The following is a 25,741-nucleotide window of genomic DNA, read 5'->3' on the forward strand; positions in this document are numbered from 1 at the left end:
AGTGCTAGTTCATCCTGCTCTCTGCCCCAGCTCAAGAAAGCAAAGCTGGACATAGCCTGGGGCATTAAAGGTGAACACAGACTAGAGCATTGTACTTTAAGATAAGGTTCTCCTAAGTCAATCTTTCTCCTGTAAACTAAGAGAAAGGAGTCCTTCCCCAATAACATAAGCATAAATTACAGTGAAAACTTAAGTGTTTTAATGATGAAAGCTTAACTCTCTTGAGTTGTCTAAGACAGAAAGGTCTAGATTGGTTCTTCATTTCGTAGAAGCCAAGTGAAAAGCATCCCACTGGCTTTTTAAGCAGAGATTTTAAGCCCCATGTCAACAACTCTATGTTCATAAAATCTGAGTTTCAAAAAATCACACATAGAGGTGTTAGAGCACACAGTGCAACTGGCAGAGATCGTAGATCCAGTCATGTTCTACACAACATCTAGTGGTACGGAAAAGATTCGGATTCAGAAGACAGAGTATTCATTTATTGGTATGAAATAAACAGAAAAAAATAATTCATTTAATCCTTAGATATTAATTTTTTTTTTCAGCAGTCTTTCGATGCAGTTTATTGTAGCATGTATGCAGACCAGAAGAATACATTACCTTTAATGGTGTGAAGCCACCTTAGTACTCAGCTGTAAAGACTCCAAATTTAATGTTGCCTGTTTGCAGGATTACAAGATTATCTTTGACGGAAAGAAAAGACAGAATTCTAAGTGCTAAAACTCCACTACCACTTACTCACCTGAAAATTGACTTGATTTTACCGTTCAAAAGGTGTAACTCATTTTCCACTATACAGCTACTGGTAAGCTAATAACCCACTGAAGGATAGTGGGCTGGGTACCAGTGTCATAAGAGCAAAGATAAGCAATGATCTGTATGCACTGCTACTCTACAATAATATTAAAGCTGTAGCCTGGAAAACTGATTTAAAGTTTCCTCAAACATAAAAATGGAACAGCTTACCTAATTTTAGAAAAACATACCAAGCTACTAATTAACTTTGCTATTGCAGAAATGAAATCTCTTGAGCTCTGTTCTTAATATGTCTATTTAGCATCTGACATTAAATCCAAATTCAAGAAACGAGAATGAAAGTACCCACTTTATTTAGCATTAGACAAGAACGCATGAAGATGCTGAAAAGAAGTACATTTATTTTTACAAATGTCCTCCACACTGCAAATTTAGAACTTAATGAGTATAATAATTTCCCATCTGTGAATTATCATATTTGTGTGTATTTAACACAGCTATTCTAACATTCCAATAATAAATCTGACCCACTGATTCCAAGCTTGCTCCTACTTCATGACAATCACTTCCAACTTATTTTTCCCTGTAGAAACTTTGATACTTTGACTAGAATTTGAAAAGCATCTTCATTGTGAAGCCTCTTTGAAATGTAAAACAATATAGCGAACATTATCATGAAGCTAGTTGCTGCAGGCTCCTGAAATCAGGCTTTGCATACTAATACAAACAGTGTTTTCCATTTGTAATCAAAGGCTCCCCCAGAAAGAAATAGGAGATTTGGGAATATTGCTCTGAAAACAGAAGACATTTAAAGGGCAGCCTAAATATTTTTTCCATCAATAAAGCAACAGTGCAAATGATTTAACAATTTTGTACAGCAAGATCTTATGGGACAGAAAAAAGGAAATTTATTTGCACTATTTCTATAGCAACATAATTGCCAAATGTTAGACTGTGAAAAAAAGGCATCCTACTCAGTAGTGCCATTAATGAGTAAAGAAACAGACAAATTCAGTGTGTTTTGAATAAACCTATTCTATCTTCTAGAAATAGTCTGGATTAAATTTTTAAAAAGATCAGTGCATTTAAATTTCTAATGCTGTCTACATTATACGTTGCAGGTGAACATATGTCAATAAATGACACCACGATTTTAAAAATGACCTTGATTTTTGTTTTACTGCAGGGCATAGAATTTCATTACATTGAGTTGATCAGTTTATACCCAAGGTGTAATCGTTTCTAGACTTCCAGCAGTAATGTAACATTTTAAAAAGGTCTCTATGCAACTGACAAAAGAAGCAAAAACTGTTCCTGAAATATAACCTTCTGAACTGGAGAACAGTCAAGAGCATGTATTTCCACTATTCTAACATTAGAATATTAGAATTCTTAAGTAATTTCTTAGAAAAACTAATTTGTAAGGAATGAAAATACTTAGGTCTTAAACAGTGTCCTATATCTTCAAAACTATTTAAAAATATTAATTAATCCTCACATGCTCCTGCAAGATAAGTATGTATCAACTGGAAGTAAAGGAACTTAGTGTTTCCAAAAGCCAAGAACCACCCAAGGGACTCGACAGTTTTCTTCCATCCGGAGAAGCGATTTAGTATGTACAGCAGCAATTCACCAGCTACACATTCACCTTGACTTCCACATACCTCATCTAAGGATGGAAAGGATAGCTTGTTACTCATGTCCAAACAATCCTTAGTTGTTCCAGTAAGATTGACAAGAATGATGATAAAAGGTGGCACGTTTGTTAAAGGCATTTTTCTTTCTAATGGCAACCTAATTGAAAACCAACTGACTTAATAATTTTCAGTCATCACCAACCTGCAATTTGCACAAACCCCAACAAACCAGAAGTGAAAAACAACAAATGTCATTATAACCTATCAAGCCAAACAACCTCAATACCATCCCTATTATTTATACCTGCACATTTCTGACAGAGAAATAAAATCTAAGTTCCAGGAAAAATGCAATGCCGCTAGAATACCTTGCACACAGCGCTCTGAGCCTCCCATTTGAATTTGAACTGATTTACTTTCAACAGTGCTGTCTGGGGACACAATGATCTACCCAGCTGATGAGGTCTTTTATTTAGAGAGGCCTCAAAAATCTCGCAACCGATTTCAATGGACAATTTGTCGGTTTGAAATAATAAGCATTTTAAGGTCTTTACAGAATCAACGACCTACACATTTACCTGTATTTAGATCTGCTCAAAGCACCTTGTTAATGCTTAAATAATAAACAGAAACCACAGTGGAAATGAGGTACACGTAATTCAATTCTGCCTCTACAAAAAATACTGGAAAATAAATCACATATGTGTAATAATAGGAGAAAACTAGATTATTTTCTGAACTCACATAAGGCAGTAATTAGATTATTTTTCAATTTTTCCACTTGGGATTATTTTTAATTGGGTCAACTGAATGTGAATATGTGATGTTAGATGTGAATAATTTCAAACCAGCAGCGTTTTTTTAACAAGTTTGATAGGGAAGGAGAAATAAGAAAGTGAAATGTAAGTACATCAGTACATCTTGGGAAATAAACATGTATGTTTTGTCTTTAGTTTATTTTATGTAACTGTTAGGGCATTCCCTTCTGTATCCTTAACACCTCCTATTACCAGTGTTGACAACTCACGAAAACAGCCTGCTTACTCACCAAACTTTCATCGGGAGAGATAATAATACACAAAGTACTTAATAACACTCCCTACAACTCTCAGCTCACTCTCCTACCCCGAGACTTATGTAAATGGCAGGTTTGGCAGCGTTCCTTAGCTGTTAACAATCCTGGACACCAGCAGATCAAAGGAGATCAGAGGTAGGTGTGCCCTCGCGCAGAGTACTTCCCCCCCGACTCCCCGGCCCTTCCCAGGAGAGACCTCAGCTCACCACTTCTACTGACCAACTGGACAAAAAAACGCAAAGTGGTTTGCTGCTGTTAAGGCTGCTTTTCATTTTGCAAAACTGTTAACTGATGCCTATGTAGGAGCGAAGGGCCCAAAATAGATGGAGAGCAGAGATCATTTTCAGCTCTTTCACAAGGGGCTTAGAGGGACTCTTATCTCTAATTAGGAAACTGGCTGTCACAGAAAGATATGTTCTGATGTGCCTTACACTAAAGTCAGCTGTAGTTTAGATATTAAAATAGCTGAAGCAGGATTAGTCACTACACACCGAAAGAGAGAAATAAAGCAGAGTAAGCTCAAGTAACCTATCAGCTCTTTGAAGAGGAATTAAGCAACTGAAAGCAGTGATATCAATAGCCAGTCAGTAAGCGAACAAAAATATCCATTTTAAACTATTTTAAATCACATTTTAATTTTTACCCTCAACGTTACGTAAAATCACCACTATCTTTTAAAATGAAAATGTTTAAAATCAGCCCTGTACTTGTTTTCACACAAAACCAGAAACTAGACCTATAAATTCTGAAATCTGTTGGACTTGCTCATGAGCTAAAATCTAACAATTAAAGGAGTTCAGTGGCAGAAAAAAAGCCACAAAAATGTTCCTGCAGTCTTAAAATAAATCTATTAAGCATCTACAGTTTTTTTTTTTTCAAAATTAAATCTGTAATTTGAGTATCTACAGAGTAATAATAAGTAATTTGAAATATAGCAGCTTTTAAAATGTATTATGAATGCATAACTTCTTTTCAAAATGGATGCCAGCTCTTTTGCATTCATTTCATATCGTGGCAGAGGAAAGAGAACATAATCGAGACGCATGAAGGGCGGCACAGGACTGGGACAAGCTGTGAATTCCAGCTCTGCATTCTTCCAGGGTACTCTCGTGCACCTGGATAAATCTCTTAACTCTTGGCCACATCTAACGGTGCGAAAATTTGGCGCTGTTACTAGTAAGAGAAGCCATGGTGTAGACGAGATGTGGGTGTTGTTGTGGATGTCCCTGCTGCTGAACTCCAGTATTCAGAAATTTTACAGGCCCCATGCCTCAGTTTCTCCATCTATCAGCTAACATTTATTTTTCAACAGGGAGATTGTTGTGAATCCTTGGAATAAATAGTTAATGTTTGCAAAACTGCATTTTTGACACAATACGATACAAGACTACTAAACACTATTACGGTAAAAGGTAATTAGAAGGCCAGAAAGCACATGTTTGAGATCACGATGCAAAATTAGAAAAACTGCAGGCTGTGAGATCTGTGAGGAGAAAGACAGAAAAAAATCCTCCAATGGAAAAAAGAGGATGATTTAAAAAAGAAAAAAGTAGCTTCCTTGCTATTAAAGGACTTACATTTTAAAAAGGCTGGGTCCCCTCCTCTCTTATGCTTCCTAGGATGATACTTGCACTGCAGTAATCAAAACAAGGAAGCAGATGGACAGGCAAAGTGGTACTGCAGCTGCTGCAGAAGATGACTATAATAATAATGTTGACATCAGTAACGGTAATTAGCGCACAGACTGGAGAATGGATGATTCGTTTTCCTATCTTCTGGCGTGGGCATGCTGCCCTAGCAAATGAGTATTAATGTTAATATCTTTAGTTTGTTTTGCTGGTTTGCACAGTTTATTAATGAAATCGAACACAACTGTTTGGGGTACAATAAAGAAAACCCCACTTTTCTCCCTCTCCTGTACATGTGCTGATGAAAACATGCTCTTTCCGTTTGGATTGCTACTAGGTGAAATTTTCATGCATAAATGGCAAATTACCGATTTATTATTTATTTCTATTTGCAACATACACAGCAATTCATGCTTTCCCATACAGCCATCTGTATATGCACTCTTGAATTCTAGCAGCATCTAGTACTTGACTGGTTTTGTCTAAATAGCAGTTTTACTGTTTGGGGTAAAACCCATCTGCATGTTGCCGCCATACATCAGGGAACACTACAATTAATAGGCATAACTGTGAGAAGGGTGAAGCAAAACACTGCCTTACACTGAACCATCTCAGGTGAGAAGCAAGTAAAGCAGCAGTACTGTCAGTAGTCCTGGGTCATGCTAAGAGAGTTTTGGTAGAATTAGAGAGGCAAGAAGGACGTCCCTTAGCTGTTTCACTGAGTGTGACAACTGCCCAGCTCGGTTTTATGCTATGCCAAAATACCTGTTGAAGAGCAAACTAATTGGAACAGTGAAAAGTGCAGAGACACAAATAGATGGATTTTACTTGGGCTATGCAATTTGTCACTTAGATGCAATCCTGCAATATAGTGTCAATGGGAAGGAAGGGCAATCAGCAATATCATGGTAGATGTTCAGCATATTACAACACAAAAGCATCCTATTTCATTTTCTAATGAGCTTTTCCTTAGTTTGCATCTAACTGCTTCGAGGTTCCTTTTCTCTTTTCATTTATTCTTCAGAATGATAAAGATTTCCTTTGGCTTTCCTCCATTATCACCCTTGACAACTAGAAAAACTCCTATTCCCCTTGTAAGTGCTGCTCTCCAAAAGGGCCGAGTTGAACTGAGAAGCACAGGCTCAGGACGGGAGCCACTCATGAATGTGAAAAGCTCATTTTTCTCAGCTCCCTTTCCATCCAAATTGCTCCCAACTCCACAGAGTTCCTCCCCTTGTTCCTAGGCTTAACTTTCTCCTTGAAAATGCTGACCTATTGAAGGTATCCACCCAGGCAGCAATAGATATTTTTTGCTAAATCTCATTTTTTTTTAATGAAGAATATATACTAAAAGTTTATAAACTTTTTGAGCTTTTTTACAATACAGAAGGAAAAGCTTAACAGGTCTCATGGAAAAGTGATGTTCTATGCAACATCTTTTGGAGCTGGGCTTAGCTGACAGAGAAACTTATACCCTGTGTTTAACCTTCATTATTTGCTTCTACTGTTGAGAAGATCGCATTTGCATATGAACAATTTCCCCAATGTATTTCAAAAATTAAATTCATGCAAATTAAAAATCCAGCCCTATACTTGGAAAAGGAGATGTCTGCATAAAAACACCTTTTGTTTTTGTTTCTTCTCATCTAGGTAGGTGAGATAGGTCCAGTAATACTGTTCCTAACACTGAAGGAGACCATTAATCAATTTATTCCAAATAAGAAGAGAAAACAGTACAAATGAATGGAAAAGACTAGGTATTCAGATCTGGGACATTATAGGAAAAGAACAGCCATAATTATTTTTCGTGGAAAGAATCGCCAAGAACTAGAGAAACAGATGGCTGAAAGTGCCAGATATCACAAGGAGACCCATTCTCTTATGCAAACTAATACAATTTAGTAATTACTCAAATCACATAGTATTTTATGGAATGACATCAATAACCAGTAATAAAAACTGACAGTGGTGCCTTATCAGCTCCCTTTAAAGAAAGCAGAAGAAATTATAAAAAGAATATGTTTATACTCTACAGATATAACCCACAGACCATAAACATACCTTTCAACGCTAAGTCTGATTTGCACCACTTTCGCGTTACTTTAATTACAAAATTTTTATGGAACTCTAAAATTGCAAACAAAAGCATTCCCTCATCACATTTTCCTTAACAGAACCACTAAAACATATTTCTGCCAAATTAAAACTTTACCTTAACTATTTCCTCAATGAAACAGACATGTGAAACAGGATCTCTTTTCTTTGCCAATACTTTCTGTAAATGCTGCACCTGTAAGAGAGTTTTACGAGAGGAACAGTGACATTTGCTAGCATCTTATATGCAAAATTGCTTGACTAGACAAACAGGAATTAGCTTCTGAATACCTGTCCACAAGCAGCACAGATTTGATCCATGAGTTTCTCCATGTTTGTCCAGAGAGCTGCTCGAAAAGCTGCTGTGTTCCCAGGTGTTGGCATAGCAGCTCGACCAGGGCCACCTAAAAACGTATTTAAAAACTCACAAAACCACACTTCAGTTTTCAGGTATGAGAATTAAAATAGCATTACCAATGTAGACCTCTCTGCACACACTGACATAAGAAATTTTCCAAAAAAATCAGAGCAGGCTAAAATAGCTTGGAAAAAAGCGTTTGTGATTGTCCTCAGTTGTCTCAACTAAGAAGTCAACTTAAGTCTGAAGTCCAGTGAGGACACCTTAATGTTCATCACTATTAGCTGCTTTACTGATTCACAGTCCCACAGAAACACCAAGACAATGACCACTGTTGTATGATGGAATAGCAAAGTGAAATGGAAGAGGCAGCCTCTGTGAAAAATACAGATATGAGCAGCTCAGCACTTGTATGCATATGTGAACTGCAAATATGTGATATCCCAACTGAAGTGTAGGCAACGTTTACGCTATCAGGGGCTGTACTCCCTTATTACGCTACTGATACTCTTTTCAGACCCCAAATTTGTTACAATACTTACAACATGTTTAAAAGCTTGTGTTCCCAAAGTTAAAATTGTCCCCCGCTCAGTACTCTTTGGTATCTGAACTATCATGTGGAAACTAAACATTTAATGACGCAGTGTTACCTCATGTTACCAATACTGCTTTGGGAAGATTTCCACCCAATAAAAGCATTTTAATGTAGTGTGAGATTGGTTCCACTGCTTGCAAATAATCTCTGCCCATGATCCTCCCACCAATATAAAGAAGACAGAATTGGATTTATCTTTGTATGACAAACTCCTAAGAAAACGCTACAAATCTGTAAACTAATGAGGACAATTTTCTGGGCAAGTGCAGGAAAAAGAGTGAGGGAAGGAAAAAAAGGAAAAACCCTGAGCACAATAAAAACAATCAGACTCAATTCTGTCTTTGTATTAGGTTATTTCTGAGACTTGTCTATTCCCATCATTTAGTGGTTAAAGCAAGCAGGGAAATGTTCCTGTAACAGACTTGGATGTGAGAGTTTCTTCCATTTGACAACATACTGCAATTTTACCAAAAAAAAAAAAAAAAAAGGTATCATTCTCTGTAAAACAAGTATCATACCTCTTGTAACAGTTTGAGATGGCTGGGTCAATACTTTGATATCCAAAGCACTTTTTATGTTCTCCTCCAGGACTGCGCAGTATCCGTCCACCACATTAGCAATGGTATCCTTCAAAGTTCCAAGGTTATGGAAAACCTGAAGAGCAGTTCCCACTTGAGTAGGGTTCTAGAGGGAGAAGATTATCAAAAATAGTGATCATCTACAGATTTTTTTATCCATAACGAGGCATCATTTTATGGGGCAAGTTCATCTTTAAGTTCAGTCTGCTGAAATTTCATTTAACAATGAATAACTGGTATCCTTACTGGGTAACAGAGAACAGAAGGAAAAGGCGGGGGGGGGGTGATTCCCTTCATTGCTTAGCAAGGAGTTCTTCCTTTGGTGCCATCCTCTGAACAAGAAGAGGGGGGAAAAAAAAGAAACTGGAAGCACTTCTGGCAATAGCTTTCCTGGGGTGGGTTACCAGTGATTGATCCAATAATTCCTAGGTTAGTTACAGCACAGCTATATCCAGCTATGGTGTAGGCAGCAATATTGTTTTAACATATGGTATCTGTTACAGTGCTGTCATTTAAGTGCCAAACAGCTGATTAAATGTGATACTGGGTTAAAACATATATATACACTAACCATGGGCAAGCAGAGGCAAGCAGGACAAGCCCCTACTACTGCATTCTGCAGAATTTAAGCTTATATTTCTACATTTCCATTTCTAGTGCTGACACTAACTTCACCTTCTTCCTCAGAATAGTGCAAAACACCACAGTGATAACTTCCAAAGCCTGCAAAAACATAGCTGAGGTGCCTCTGTATCATTCAGAGCTTTTCCAAAATTCAAGAAAGTGAAAATGATCCAAAAAGTTTTCAGGTCAATTGTTTAGAGACCTTTGATTAAGAATAAATCTGATATTTCCACTAAGCAACGCTAAACACTGGCACTGGAGCTATTCAGCAAGAGAAAAGCCTCAAATTATTGCCTTTAGAAACAACAAAGTACTGTCATCCACACACTGAATACTGCTTTTATATTTAGCATTCATAGGCAATTAGCGGAGGGGACAATCAGTTGATCACACACAGATTAGAAATGCAGTCCTTTGTCATTTTTCTTACTGACTTCTACCAGCAGTAAAGAACACGGTCTGGCAGAAATCGTGGCACCCAGGCCAGACAGAAGGATCTGAGACCACAGGCGCGTCCCACTAGAAACCCCACCATGAATTTCCTCTAGCACTGAGGCCTTACACCATTGCACTCTTCCTGCTTGTGGCCGGAGCAGTAGTGGCCACCAACAGTAAAAGGGTCTTCTGCAAGACGAATGCAACTCTGCTTCACCTTCCCCTGATCAGTTTTCTTCGGACGGACACAAGTGCGTCTCAAAGAAAGAGAGCGTGCTCATCTGCCTCTCAACTGTGAGGAACCTGCACTTAAACCACACCAGTAAAGCTGTGATGTGGCTGCTGTACCACTTGGTGGTATGTCCACCTAGTCCAACATTCTTTCAGATCCACTGATGAACAGTGCACACGCTTCAAACCTAACATTTTGGAGGTGACATCACTATAACGATGCACTCACGTCACACTTTCTAGAGTTTCTGTATAACTATAAAGATCAGTTGAAGCAAGAAAGCTAGATCTCTTCTCCTCTCCCAATTCCAGTGAGGAATTTCCAAGTTTAGTTGAGAGAGATGGAATATCAGGCATGCATTTTGGTGTGCACACCTTATACTAGCTATACCAGTTTCTTTTTCCAAACAATGTGGGTGTTAATGAGCACTCCCAGCATAGTATCATGGGTCTGGGACTTGTAGGTTTAATTTTTTGACAGTTGGGTTTGCTGTAATATTTCTAAGAACCCTGTGAGTGTGCTGGGGAAAGAAAGAAAGAAAGCCAGAAAGACTAGAAGATTAACAGGATGTCAGAAAATGAAGAATAGTATAACGCAAGAAAGGAATTTAGGGACAAAATGAACACGAGCAAGAACATATAAAAGGGAAGAGGAGAAGGAATACAATGAAAAGAAACTGGAAGGAAGAAAAAAAAAAAAAGAAACTGAAAGGAAGGGACACAAAGACAGAGAAGATTCACCAGTTACCAGTCTGCTGGTATATTTATAGAATACTTGCACAACTATAAATCCTGATGACAAGATAGTAATATAAAATCAGTGCTTTACTATGATAGTGAGAGCACTCAACCAGGTTCAAGTCAGACTCTAGTAAGTGTTCATATATTAACTAACACAAAAATAGAACAGCATCAAAAGGCGAAATTAGGCACTATCCAGCCTTGAATAACCCGTGGCTGAATACTCTCCTGATAAACAGGATGTCTTGTCATCCTGATACTCTCCTGATAAACAGGGTCTACAGGCAGTAACCGTTTCGGGCAGAAAATGAACATCAGGGTTCCCACATCTAGGTTAGTAAACCTTGTAGCTACTGGTCAAGAAAGAAATGAAAGCTAGCTCCAACTGTTCATGAGCTATGTTTCAAAAGAGCTTTTTTCTGGCCACACTTGTTAAACAATTCATTCCAAAGTCAGGAAAAGTCAGTCAGTGAATAATCAAAACACATTCTTACGGAAATTTACTATTCACTGAAAAACTTTTTCAAATCCATAACCAAAGTTACAATCAGAGTGGAACAAATGGAACAAAGATTATGCAGAAGCTCTACTCCTTTATTGCTTTAGATCATGGACGTGGCTCCCGACAGAAGTCCAATATTCATCTCGCATAACAGGGATCAGATACACATTAAAATCCTGACAATATATGATAAAATACTGTGTTTGTGTTATATATCACATTTTTTTCTCTCCTTAAAAACAGTTTGTGTTTTATTTACCCTAGACAAGCTATATAAAGCACATTGTTGGTTTATCACTAATCCTAAGAGAATTGCATTTTTTATGCACAGCTAGATTCTAGGTTTAGACATAATATTTAAAAAATGGAACATCTCTTGGGAACAACTGCATTAGGTAGAAACAAAATGTTGGAAAGCAAGAAGAAAACAAACAATTGTACTAGCAGGCTTGCATATACATCTCAAAATTAGACTGTTTAGCATTAATACATACTGAACAAAAGTTTGAAAACGAATACTGTAGATTTTATTTAGAATAATTTGCCCCCTAACATTTTTTCTTCCTTTTGAGAAAACTTAAAGCTAACCTTCTACATTCTGAGATGTTTGGGATTCATAAGACTGCCACAATCTTTATCAAAAGCATGCAATGCAGGAAGTCAAAGTAAATAAACTGTCTACAGAAGTGACTTCTTTACCTACAGTGAAAAATTGAATTACAGTGCAATCTCAGAGAATAAAATTCAGAACAGCTATCCAACAAGAACAATGGGGAAAAATGAAATAATTATTTTTGAGAAGGAATTTAATGAGTTTATTAACGAGACTTCATAATCGAGTTGTCTGCCACCATAAGTAACTACACTCAGTAATTTTTAGGTGTTCTCCTTATAAGCCCCTTCCACAAGATCCTATCTTCCTTTTCATTTTAAATGCCTTATTTTGTGAACGAAGGCTCAAAAGTATTATTGCTCCAAATGTAAATCAGGCTCTAAACACAATAGGTTAGCATCTTAAAAATATTTATACATATACTGTAAACTTTAAGTTATAGTAATCAAGAGAGTGGGGCACAAAGGAAAACAGTACTGCATTTAGTACAATGCTACCAATACAGTACAATATAATGTGTATAAACACAAGCATACGCAAACAAAATAAAACATAATCCCACAAACTGTAGGTCTGCAATACTACCTACCGGAAGATCAACTGCAGTGATCTTCAGATGGCAAATATTACAAAATCATGAAATAGGAGAGATGGAGTTAAGTCCAGAAATAATACCCTTCTGCATTCAAACTGCAGCGCCATCAGGCAGGTCAGTGTACGCTACATTACAGATAAACTGCAATTAAATTCAGCAGATTTAAGAACTTAGGAAGACTTTATGAATCATCAGTTCAACACATGATAAAAAAAAAAAAATTGCTTAAAAGCAAATTCTACCACAAAAGCAACTGGCATAGATTTTAAAGATATCACAGCTTTTCTTTGTCCACTGGAGATTACATGGAATAGCTCAATTATCAAAAGGTTGATGTTAGCCAACACTGAAAACGGGTATCTGTGAATGTTTCAATTTATGCTTTACCAAAACATAAGATATGCATTCACCAGGGACTATGAAGAAACAGTACCTTTTTACCACAAGTATTATGCTCATTTTCTGTATCTTTCAAAGCTGCTCATTTTAGTAACGTCATTTTTGATTCATTTTATCCCATCTCATTTGGTTCTGTAGGGCCAACAGAGACAAGGGGGAGGAAAAAAAAGAGACCGAGAATCACCATGGGGCCAAAAGTATGAATGTTGTCTTCAAAAGTATATCATGTAGTTGTTTTCAACAGTAGTAGACTAGACTCAGTAACCCAGAAGATCTCGTCCAGGCCAGGATTAAAGTTACAGTCATTCTGCAGCATAGAACCCCATTTGGTCACTTTCTTTCCCAAAGAGAGAATAACACTGTAAAGATTAGACGAGAAAAATGTCTTTTTAGACTTACACTCCAAAAAAATTAATACATCCCAAATTTCTCATTTGTAAATATCTTTTAGGATGGAAATAAGTTATTTTTTTCTGTCAGCTGCCAACAAAACAATTGACTATTTTATAATTTCCAACACTGTAGTCTTTTATTTTATGATGGTCACTACTGTTATCAGAACAATTTTCTAAAGGTGTGGCTAATTAAAGACCAATATTATTTTTCACTATTAGAAATATAACTTATACAAGCAAGCCTGCTTCTCACAGAGGAGTGAGGCGACGACAGTGAGCTAATTTGGGGACAAGAAGACTCCTAGCATGATGCTGAACTGAAAACAAGCAGCCTAGACGAGAGGCAGAACTAATTGGTTCAGGTGCTACAAACACGGCCTCCAAAGCCATGCTGTTGCTTCCCGGGGCATGGGATATGCCACATGGCCTTTTCTTCTCCAGCCAGTGCTGTCCTAGAGAACTCTGCATCATGTTTCTTCACGCAGTGCTAATCTGTCCACAGGACCACAGGACGCTGCAGGATTTTTTCCTTTGTGGACTATAACCTTTCTTCTCAATCAAGATGTGTTAATTCCTCAAAATATTTATGATGATCTGTGACAATTAAAACAACTACCTTCATGAAAAAGTAGTACTAGAAAACTAATTTATTCCTAACTGTCCTACAGTTACACTTAGCAAGTGCCAGCACCACACAATCAGAACCTCTCTCTAAGGAAATGTTTTGGATGACGGTTTGGAAACGCCACATCTAGGGAAGTCAAACTTGGTCTAGTCCATCACTTAGAAACAATGTTCCACAGCGTCTAATGTACACAAGAATATTTTTGCTTCGCTTATTAAAATCAGAACAGTAACTCTGATGGAAAATCTTTATTATTTTGCAGAGAACAGATGACTGTTCAGGAACGATTGTGACAGAAACATAACAGAAAGTTTTCATTATATATATGTACGCACACACGCACACGTACACATGCATAAAACTAAACAGCTATGATTTCAAAGTTCTATCAGATTCTTCTTCTGTGGCAAAACATTCACGCCTTCCTATACACACACAGAAAAAGCTTAACACAATACAAGAACTTCTTACACGACCTACTTAGCTGAAACCAGATCCATAATTACTAATAAATCTGCGTAGTTCATGTATCATTTCAACAGAGCCCTTTGACAATGTGGCAGGCAAGAATTACCATGTATAATATTTTGCACAGAGAGGCAATATTCTATAGCACTCAAGAAAATAATTGGCCTTAACATACAATAAGCCTGGAACAGGATACGAAAGGAAAAAAACAAACTCGGAAGCTAACATATCTTCTGTAACTGTGAATAAACAGGTGTTTTGCACTTCCTTTAAGAATAAGTGCTCACAAAAAGTTTCCAGAATGACACTTCTGAGTATCTTTCACTGACACGTAATATTAAATAATTTAATTTGCTAATGAATTTACTATACGGAGAACTATTTCAATTACTTTTCTACATTTATTTCACACAGCTAATTTTGTTTGTATGAGACAGCATTTGTAATTTCCAACACAATATGCCTTTACACAGTCAGCCTGACAACCCAAAAAAGCCCCCTTAACAGCCTTTACGATGGTTTTAAATATGAAAAATATTTTGTAAAGACATACACATCTATTCTGTCCACAGATGCTCAACTTTCTTTGCGAGGCTGAAAATCCCCAGTCAGATCTTAAAATATTTACTCTTTCTCACATACCACCATTAAAATACAGTACCTTCTTCCAGTCATTTTTCCATAACTAGTGTTACTGCCCTTAATGACAAGTACTACTACTTTAAGGCAAAGTGAGTGAGGAAGGGTATGCAAGCACTGGCAGCTACCAATTACAGGTAGTTCCTAGTCATTACAGGTAGTTCTTTGTCCTATAGGGACAGAGCTACTGTTGGCCTGGGAGATGGCAGAAAGACAAACCAAAACCAAGTTATACCTCAAAAACTTTGAGAAAAAATCCCATAAAAACCAGAAATACAGAAAAAAACTGTAATTCTATCTCAATGTTTGGCATCACTTTCAGAGCATTTGGTAGAGGTATCTCAGTACTTATGGATAAACAATTTCTGCACTTAAGGTGAAGTAAATGAGACAGAAAGACATCAGAGCAACAACCAAACACTTGGTTATCCCCATAATGGATATATCGACAAAAATAACTTGAATTCAAGAGCTGAGTTACTTTATAATTTCTGTGGATAACGATAAAAAAATCTATGGAAACATTTGGAAAGTCATCATGAAACTGAATTGCTGAGTAGTTTAAGAATTGTTCCCTTGGTCATCAGTCGCAAATTAAGCAAGTACTTCATTTTTCACATTTTCTTCCCAAGATGTTTTCAAACGCATCTTCATTCCTAAGTTGAAACATACTCCCTAAGGTATTATACCAAATCTGGTTTGTTAGAAACAGCAACCCTCTGGAAAGAAAGTAGGTGTTTTTGCTGCATATAAAGACTTCATAAAATAGGATTCATCTGATAAAAACAGGTGTCCACAGGTAGGCATCTACATCCAAGCAAGTTACTCCAAACTCGCCTTACAGTCTATGGAGAGATAGTCAATATTATCAGTGCACTTTGGAATGTGATACTTCTTAGCCTAAAGAAGATATCGGTATCTGGTCATAGAAACTTTGCACTAAGTTTCATTGACTGCAGGAGAAACTTAAACAACTCCCTTAGATTTAGAAACCTGTAAACAACATGAGTATCTTGAAAATGTTAGTGTGATGTAAATTTCCCAAAACACGAGAATGAGAAGTCCAGTTCACATACGAAAAGAGGTTTCTATTGTTTGTTTTTTTTTAAATCAATACCAAATTCAATGAGGAAATCTGAAGCACAGAAATTTGAGTATATTCAGTAAGTAAAATAAAAATTTTTTGTGCCAAAGAAAACTGGCCATTAAGGTTAAAATGTCTTTGGAGTACCCAGATATAAAATATACAATTCAAAATTAATGCAGATGTGCTGAAGGCTATTAAGCTCTTTTTAAAAAAAAAAAAAAAAAAGCTTTTAACAGATATTTTTAAAAATCCATTTAATTCCAAAGGGATTCCTGTAGGCTTCAGGCTGGTCAGCAGTATATCCACTGCACTAGCATACACATGGAAATTACAGAAGAAGATGATGAAAAGTGATTCCAGTAAAAGTTGCAATTCAATTTAAAGAGCCCAAACAGGTAAACAGTAAAGGAAACTCAACCATCTCAGTCATAATCAAGGCAAAACGACTTACAGAATAAAATTAATCTTTTACTAAATATTGCTGGAATTCTTGCTTTGCAGAAAGAATTGCAGAAAAAATTAACAAAAATCTAAAAGTAGAAATTAAATGCCAGTGAAATTCAGCTGCAGTCTAAAAACAGCATTTTGCTTTGTTTCCAAGAGTTCAAGCCTGAAAAAAATTAATTGGTATATCACAATTCCTAAAAATGAACCTACTTAGGGAAGCACGTCTCCACGATCATTATCGCCCCATTTGTCTTTTACTCTCTGTTCTTCTTTAAAATCTGAGCAATATATGAAAAGGTCAAATTGATAATGTAAAGCAGAAGAACATAGACTCTTTTCTAATGATGATCCCGTTCTTCCTGTTTTGACCTTTGCAGAGCTGGGAGGAAGTGAGAGGTTAAGATGTTATATTCATCTATAACAAGTAATACTGACATGACATGTTGGTTAGACGCTAGAAAAGCACACTTTAAGCCTTAAGAGGCAAGAATCCCAAAGCTAAACATTTAAATAAGGTTAGGCTATAATATCTACCTTCTATAAGATCAGGCTTCTAATACACAACCACGTTCTCGTACTGGATCAGACTTCTGTTTCGTAGAATAACAAGAAGTAAATACCAAGATGCACTGTACTACAAAGACTGAAGGGAAAAAAAAAATCCCCAAAAGAAACAGCAATAATAAAATACTAGAAAGCAAAGAAACAAGATTTTCCAGCACAGCTAAATAGCTTGCCAAAACACTTATTCTCTATAATAGTGTAATCAAAGCAACAGATGGCTAAGAGCTAATGGAACAGAAAGGCATCAGGAACTGTTGTAAAGAATTATCTCATGAACCATCAAGCAATATTCCAAAGTTTACCAAGCCTTAGGCTATCATCAACATGACAGCAATTTCAAAGAAAGAATCTGGCACCTCTGAGGACAGATCAGCTAGATCAACTAGCAAATAAATAGTACAAATTTTATCTTACAACGTTGCATTTGAGTTTAGAAAGAGTATAAATTCAGAGGAGAAATCATAAAGCATGATAAAAACTAACAGATAATTAGGAGATGGGTGCATCTGAGACAAATTAGACTTCCTCAAGTGCTTCTCTCAGCTCCTGCACAACTTGATCGATCTCTAAAGCCCACTTCCGTAATTAATCTGTTGGCCAGTTGATCTGGAGATTAGACTTCTCTATTAAAAACACAGCTATCACGTTCTGACGAAGGTCAGACAGTAGAGGGCAAGGTTGTGGCACCTCTCTTGTCCTTTTGCGACCTGACTGCAGTCCCATTATTGGAAGCCCAGAAGTATGAGGACAGAAAAACTCATTAGTAATTCTTATCTTTGGGCAGCAGCTTGTGACCAGATGTTTTCTCCCACCTCAGAATATCATTACCTATGTGCTCACTCTTTGTCAATTGGTTGAATAAAGCCATTAGAAAGAAAAAGAAATATTAGTTTTAACTGTTAAGACTGAATTAAAAGTAAAGACTGGGAATTAGCTACTGTTTCAGACAAAGCATCCTTTAAACAGTACGTTCTGAATGATTTAAACATCTACCAAAAGCCACCCGGGTTCTCCTGTTCCCTTGCTGGTCTTTGCAATGAGATAGTAATTACCTATGTAAGTAACAATATCCAGAGAGGCTGATTTATGGAATATGTGTTACATACTGTCAAGAGCCCTGAAGTGCCCTCAAATGTTTAAAAAGAAGGAACTTTAAAAAGTTATTTTCTTTTCAATTATTTTCTGTTCATTTTCATATTTAACAACAGACTGATGTCTACTCATGCCTGATTCGCTAATAGATGACGTTTTAAAACAATTTTTCTCTTCTTAATACTATGCTCAAATTCCTTGATATTATCTACCTACAAGAAACCTCAGGTCTGCAGACAAGTTATTGAAGAATCCTAGCATCACACAACAGTTGAGATTGTCAGGGCCCTCTGGAGACTGTGTAGCTCAACCCCTTGCTAAAAAAAAAAAAAAAAAAAAAAAAAAAAAAAGGGTCAACCAGACCAGACTGCTCAGGGTCTCACAAGGCAGAGAAAGGCTGGTTTAAATGAGCCAGAAGACATCATTCTCCAATTCCATTTTCCCTTGGTAGTCTTCCTTATGATTCCAGGAAAATGTAAGATGGGACTCTTAGTGTCATTTTCATTGAGTCTTGCCAAGGTCGGCTTGAAAGACAGCGAGCAAGTGTACACACCTAACCTTGCAGCGCTGGCAGCTTTACCTCCTCCCAGTAGCAAGCTGTCTTGTACACTTGGCCACCGGGAGAAGCAGGAGAAGCAGGACAAGACTGACCTCCTTCTGTTACAGATACTTCATTTAAAGCAATGTATTTTGTATTTCTACAGTCTCTACAAAAATAAATGAGTGAAGCTGCATAACACAAAGCTTTACTGTAAAGAAAAAAATCTGAAATCATCTAAATAAAAAGAAATACCATGCCTAGCTTTGCACGCAGCTAGCACATGCGTTCTGGATCCGGTTCTGCTACTGAAAAGAGTCAGTCTCCACCTCTTGCTTCAGTTATTTGCCAGTAATGAATTTAGAAATCTTCAAACAAACAGAAATTTGTTGGGGATGATACATGCAGTAGGAAACAAGGGACATGAAGGAGGAGAATGATAAACAGTTAAGTACGTAGCTTCTTCCATCCAGAGGACATTATTCATTAGCCAGGAACTGCAATATCTTGATGCAGGATTTCTACTTTCTCATGCCATATAGTGTTCAGTTTTTTATACGCTTCAAGATAACCCAAAGTCTTAAGTCTTCTATTATCATAAGAATACCTCTAAATGTGCAATATTCAGAATTTCACATGCCATTGAGTAGCTGATCAAGAACACGGCGAAATATCTGTTTTTCAGAAGAGATTAAGACAAAAGATCTGATTTTTAACCTGAGAAGAAGGCAAAATGAATTACATTACCTTATTTACTTGAGTATCGTGGCTTGTCAATCAGATTTTTCACTCTGCTCTATGCAGATGTGGCTTATTAATGCTTTGTATGTTTTCTTGGATCACCTAATTGCATTATTTCAGAACCTGTTAACAATCAACAGTCAACAGCACAAACCACTAATAGAATTACAGCCTGGGAAAGGCATTTAACAATAACATACTATCTTATCTGGAGAAAAAGAACCTCAGTGTAGCCTTAATTTTGAAAAGAGACAGATACACAAAAGTACCAATTAGAAAGACTCGGACAGATTATACAGAAATCCAGCCAAAGCCAGGGTCGAATCTCTGCTCAGTTATATCCATGGAATCCCAGCAGAATTTCACACTCAGGTGCTGTTTACCCATGTGTATTTAAAACAAATCAGAAAATGTTTTTATTAAATTGGCATAAACCATCTGAGTGGATAGCCACTTTGGAAGAATATCTTATTTCAGTTTTGACTAAACTCATTCCACAAAGACTAGACTCGTGTAATTAAAGCATTGCAATGTCTGTGATTTAGAAAAGCCTCTACGGTTCTCATTCCAACCTTATGTCAGCTATTTTCAATGAAATCTATTCTTAGACTGCCCTCCTTGATCGTTTCTCTTCCTTGATCTGCAGCAAGGGCGAACATCACTTCCTTATTTCGCAGCTCTACCTTACCTAGTTCCCATTTCCTCTTCCAGCTCTGCTGTAGCCTTGTTCTTATAACAGCTCATTCTACTCATATCTTCCTCTTTGCAGCGACCTTCAACTCCTGAACTTAGTTTCCAGTTTCCGTATTGACTTGTACTGTTTTCAATCTCCTCCATTATCTCCCTACACAGCATATTTTATTTACAAAGCCTTTCACAATTGAGCTCTTCACAGTAGTGGCCCATGTTTTTCTGCATTTCAATGAATGAATGAATTATCATATTTGCATCAATTACCTTAAAAGCATTAGAAGCAGATACCTTGTCCTTTTACATATTAGCTAGTCTTAGCACAGTTTCAGTTTGGCAGTGTGGTCAGAGCTGTCCAAGAAATAATGGTTGACATGATTCCAGTCCAGAGAAACCACCTAAACAGATGGACAAGCAGAACACAGTAGCAGACTATGCAGCAGCCTCTAATTTAAAATCATTTCTGTCTGCAAAGAAAGCTGAACTCAATGTTATTAAACATTCTTATGTTTTCATGACGGATATGCTGTGAGGAATAATTTTTTAGTGATCACGAATGACATTTACTAATTGGTATGAAACCAAACTAAGTGCTTCACATTTCAAAATAACTAGTCTCAGTGGGAAGATCTACCACAGAAGGTAGTTTCTTAACAGCTTTCGGAGGAGTTCTGCTTTTTTTTTTCCCCTAACACACACACAGTGCAGAGCTACTAATTCCTTGGAATCTATTTAATATTTACCCTTTTTGGACCCATAAAATCTAGCTATAGTTCTTCCAACTCCATTATCCAGCTTTAAGGAAATATATATTTAAACCATGACCTACAATGGAAGACAAAGTTTTAACATCCTGTTGGCAGCTGGCCAAATTAATGAAGATGAACCTTCCAAAAAAGGCGATACCAGGATCATAAGTGAATTTAAAAATCATCCAGCTGATTCTCAGATAAAACTGTCACTAAACAGTATATAAAGATTTTGGCAAACAGCTAAGTGATGATTCATGGCAGAGTGAAGAGATATAAAACATTAATAACTTCTCAATTTTTACCTATTACCTTACATAAAAGACAGTTATGTAAAAATATTGTACAGATCAGATGTATTTTCAGGAATATCCAGTTATAGAAACTATTTATAAACCACTTTCTTGCACTATAATAAAAACAGGAACAGAAATGATAGGATTACCAGGGCCACTGAATAATAAATCCTTACAAATAACCACCGGAAAGTGCAGGCTATTTGTTGTGCAGCACAGAAAAGTGCAGTAAAGTACTTGCAAATACTCCATTATCCAGTCATAGATTTTCAGTCTAATTCTGCATTTATGAGTCACAAACACCTACAGGAAAAAAAAAAAAAGAAAGAAGAACCCAGACACATAATCTGTCAATCCATTTTGATTAACCATTTACACACGCTAGGAACACTGAAGAATTTTACATTTACGAAAATACCGTGCTACAGTTAGACACCAATTACATTAAGCTTCCTAAATTAGCTCTATATAGGGCATGTGCATAACAGCAGAGTGATATAACACTTTCTATATCACAGCTGAAAGTAAACAACATCCACATGATCCTATAATCTCTTTCTAATTCAGTACACATATTTTAATAAATGCACACAGTCCCATCAAGATCTGAACGATTGGGATCTTGCAGTACAAAGAGACTATCATGTCTATTATCTTCAAGGATTTATAATTCAGCAGAAAAAATTTAAGTCAAAATGTGAAAACAAAACCTTTATTCCTGAGCAATTTAATTTTAAAAGAAAGCCACTATTTTCTTACTAGCTTACATGGAATAAGGGATGAATTCACTACTTTAAAATGACTTCTGTATTGACAAATCTTTTAAATTATTTTTCCTACTAATCCCTCAGGAATCCTTTAGGCAAAGCAATACCCTTTTAAAAGATGTTTTTAAGTTCTCCTTTTGCACATTCTCCTGTTTACTAGATACTTTTTTCCATTACTTCTAGTAACAATGAACATGACCACCAACCATTACAAAATATGTCCAAGTACTTAAATGACTGTAAGAAAGTGAAATACTTTGGCATTTGATTCCACTGTGCTTTTTCAGGATTTCCCCAGGTAATGCCACTGCATACTGTATTTATTTCAGTGATTAATCACTGACATTCCAAAAATGTATTTTCATGCACTAACATTGATGTTGATGCATATAGATGTATGCTATTATATATCAGTATTATGCTGGAAGAATTAACAAGTTTTGAAAGGAACTAAGAATGTAACAGCACAAAATAAATCTACTAAGCATAACATGCCTAGTAGCATCACTTTTATGTCATTTTTTGTCTTCTGTATGCTTTACTAATAACAAAATGCATTTGATGGTGTTTTCTTCAGCACACTAAGAAGGATGGGGCACAAGGAGAAAATGTCAAGTGACTTGGGATCTAATATACGTTTACATCATGTTTCGCATTTTCCATCTGGAAAGTGGGGACAATCATCCACAACTGAAATCTATGCTAAAGGTATGTTTGCTTAATTATCACCATGTACATCACCAATAACTTGTTTTCAGCATTATGAATAATTAATTCTTTTAAAAAAGGGAAACTTCTGTTAGTGTTTTCTTTAAAAAAAAAAAAAGACAGCTGGAAACACTTAAAAGTAAGATTTTACAGTTAATCTGTCTAATCAGTCCTAAATGACAATATTGCTAGTGCAGCATTAGAACGGATTAAATAACTGGATATTTTTAGGTCCCAAATAATAAATACACTGCAGGATATATAATTGCAAGGCAGAGCCCAGGACTGTAATTTCCCCATAGTAAAAAACAAGAATACGCATTTTCTTATCAACAGCTCTCTACACGCTTCCATCCTCTTCAACTCTGCCTCTGGAGTTGACGCTAGAATCTGAAAAATACTTTTACTTTTTAAATAGCTGATGATTCTCTTTCATTTTAAACTGTTGTCGTGACAGGTTTCCATAGCGCTTCCCTGCAGCAACCACTACTTCTGCCTTCTCTATTTCTATTTTAAAAATATAACCTTGCGTAGCAAAAAAAAAAAAAAAGACTAAGGATAAAAAAAAGGAGGGTGGGGGGGAGAGGGAGGCCTAACTAAATTACTTCAGCATCAGATCCAGAACAGAAGCAGAAAGGAAGCAATACCGAAAGATGTTGTCTGCTCTCCCTTCCCCCTCTGCAGATTTAAATCACTGGAGGAAGAGTAAGCTTATTTTTTAAACCAGTCAGACCATGTTAATTCATGGGTAAGGAGCAGCAACAGTGTAGCTAATGAAAACTCTGTGAAAAAGCAGTTCTTTCAGTGTTTTGGACCAGTTCTTAAGGTACAGGGAGAAAAAAAATTCATTAATTAGCGCTTGGACTGAGGAGCCTAAAACGTGATTTTCAGTATTGCTCAAGCTCCTAAGTGACTACCAACAAGTCATCGAGGCCTAAATGCAGAAAGCAACTGGAAGGGAAGCCAGAACTTCCTCGATATCAAGGATATGCTGTCCACACTGGACTACAGTTACTCTCCTTTTTAACCCACGAACGTTGCATCCCATGCGTCTAAAGCATCTTTAGTAAGTAGATCAAAACTCTAAGCACAAATGAGTTGTCTTGTCTATGATCCAAGTAAAAAGTGAGCTTGCGTATCCTTGTAAAAGATCACTCTGCGGGCCTTAATGACAAGCCCTTTAGCAGCCACAGCTGTTTGCCACCATCCCAGCTCTGCCTAGAGCTCGACAGCAAGTCATTTTTTTAGAATGAGAAACTAATCGATGGCCTTCAGGTTCAGAACGACGCTGGACTTCACACCCACTTCCTGAAGAAGGGCTTTAACAACTGTCCTGTGAAACATTAGCACCTTCATTTCTTGCGTTACTTGCACAGTTAAGCGAGCAGTTCACCCACACATAAGAGTCAGGTACCTGGCATCAGGAAAGGTAGCAGTTTGTAAATCCCAGCCAAACAGTCCCTGTAAGAGTCCCTGCAAATGGCTGCCTAGGTTTAGGAGAGAGGCTGGGTTTTCTGTAGTCACAGCTCTTTTCCTCTCCCCCATATCCATACGTGTATCCATTTACTTAATGTAGACAGGCAGATCAAACTCAGATAAATTTTTATTGAAAGCACCAACCCTTCAGCTCAAAACAGAAATAGAAAATGCCAGAGAATACGAACAAAATGTTTACCATGCACACGTGGAAACAACGTGCAGTAAATGTAAAACGTGGCACAGGGAATTTCTGGAAGACATATAAAGATTTCTAGATATTGCTACTTGTCTTCCTTCTGCTTGAAACTTGGGTAACAGCAAATGTACATTTCAAAAGACATGTTTATTGATTTACCATGAATACGAAGAACTAACTAGATGATACGTACAACTGCACACAATGTATTTTTTGACACTAGATGAGTTGGTAATACTTTTTTTGATGTTAAAGATTCACTTTCTGAGAAAACAAAAGTGAGCTTTATACACTTTTACATGATACATAGTTAAGTTAGTACTTCTATCCACAAGATACATATAACAGCAGTCATGGTTTTCTGGTCAGTCAGACATTCTGAATAGAGTTCAAAGCGTCATTTAAGTCATTGACTGTTGCCAAAATAGCTGATGATTGAAATCCACTGCATCTGCTGATAAATATCTAGAGGAATTCCCAGAAACAGATCTTCAGTATGGAACACTGTCCTGTTTCCTGTGTTCAAAAAGATTGCTGGTGTATTACAAAATCGTATTTGTAATAATGAGCTGCTAAGCAAGTTAAGATCAAAATTGTACAATTCCAGTTTCAACGCAGTGCCAACACCACCACTGCAGAAAAGGTACAGCTGACAGAACACGGTCAGGGAACCGACAACTGAAAGAAGTCTACTCCTCCCTTCAGCTTGTTGATAATACAGTACAATACTGATTGTGTAACTGTGACTTTTGGCAGTGAATATACATTTCTATGTATTAATTCATATTGAACCTTACTGCTAAAGCTATGGAGCTTCACACAAACTCCAGGACTACTGTGTTTGCCTTCAGTGATTTCTAGTATTACTTGTTTTTGCAAAAAACGATCTCTGATGTGTAAATTTAAAAACTTCTAGGTTATATGTGGTAATTATCTTACACAAAAATGATCTACCAGAACTTGAATTCAAATTTCTAAGATGTGAGCTACAGTTTACCCAGTGTTTTCATGATTCTGTCTATATTTGCATGCAAATTTTTTAACAGAAGCTTGTATTTAAAAGGGTAAGTAAGCATAAATATCGTAACAGAAATTCTTGACTGGATCCCTTAAAATTACTTGTGGTATCTTAGAAGAGATTTATGCCTCTGCAGGGCTTCTCTTTGATTATATCTAATACCATAAGCAGAGCCTTCTCTGGAGATGCACAAAGGCCCAGGAAACCATGAATATACACCTCTAGGCCCACAATGACCCTATCTCAAGCTCACGTTCTAATTTAGAAGCTCTAATAAATACCAACTCATAGTTTAAACATACAGATTTCCATATGTTTCTGAAAGACTAGCATTATTTAAATACTCGCTAATTATTTTTACTCAGCATGAACAGTAAA

At 36.7% G+C, this 25,741-nt stretch overlaps 1 protein-coding gene across 1 annotated transcript in view; it reads right to left on the minus strand.

The window, feature by feature from the left end:
* The window catches only part of COG5 (component of oligomeric golgi complex 5), a 188,382-nt gene that overhangs the window by 56,581 nt on the left and 106,060 nt on the right, over window positions 1–25,741 (minus strand). Inside the window, exons 8-10 of the mRNA XM_068930353.1 lie at window positions 8,665–8,830; window positions 7,485–7,597; window positions 7,312–7,389 (exon numbers count right to left, since the gene is read on the minus strand). Coding sequence (XP_068786454.1) covers window positions 7,312–7,389; window positions 7,485–7,597; window positions 8,665–8,830 — 357 coding nt within the window. The remainder of the gene's footprint in view (window positions 1–7,311; window positions 7,390–7,484; window positions 7,598–8,664; window positions 8,831–25,741) is intronic.

This window comes from Struthio camelus, chromosome 1 (assembly GCF_040807025.1).
Source record: "Struthio camelus isolate bStrCam1 chromosome 1, bStrCam1.hap1, whole genome shotgun sequence".
In the NCBI taxonomy this organism is placed as follows: domain Eukaryota; kingdom Metazoa; phylum Chordata; class Aves; order Struthioniformes; family Struthionidae; genus Struthio; species Struthio camelus.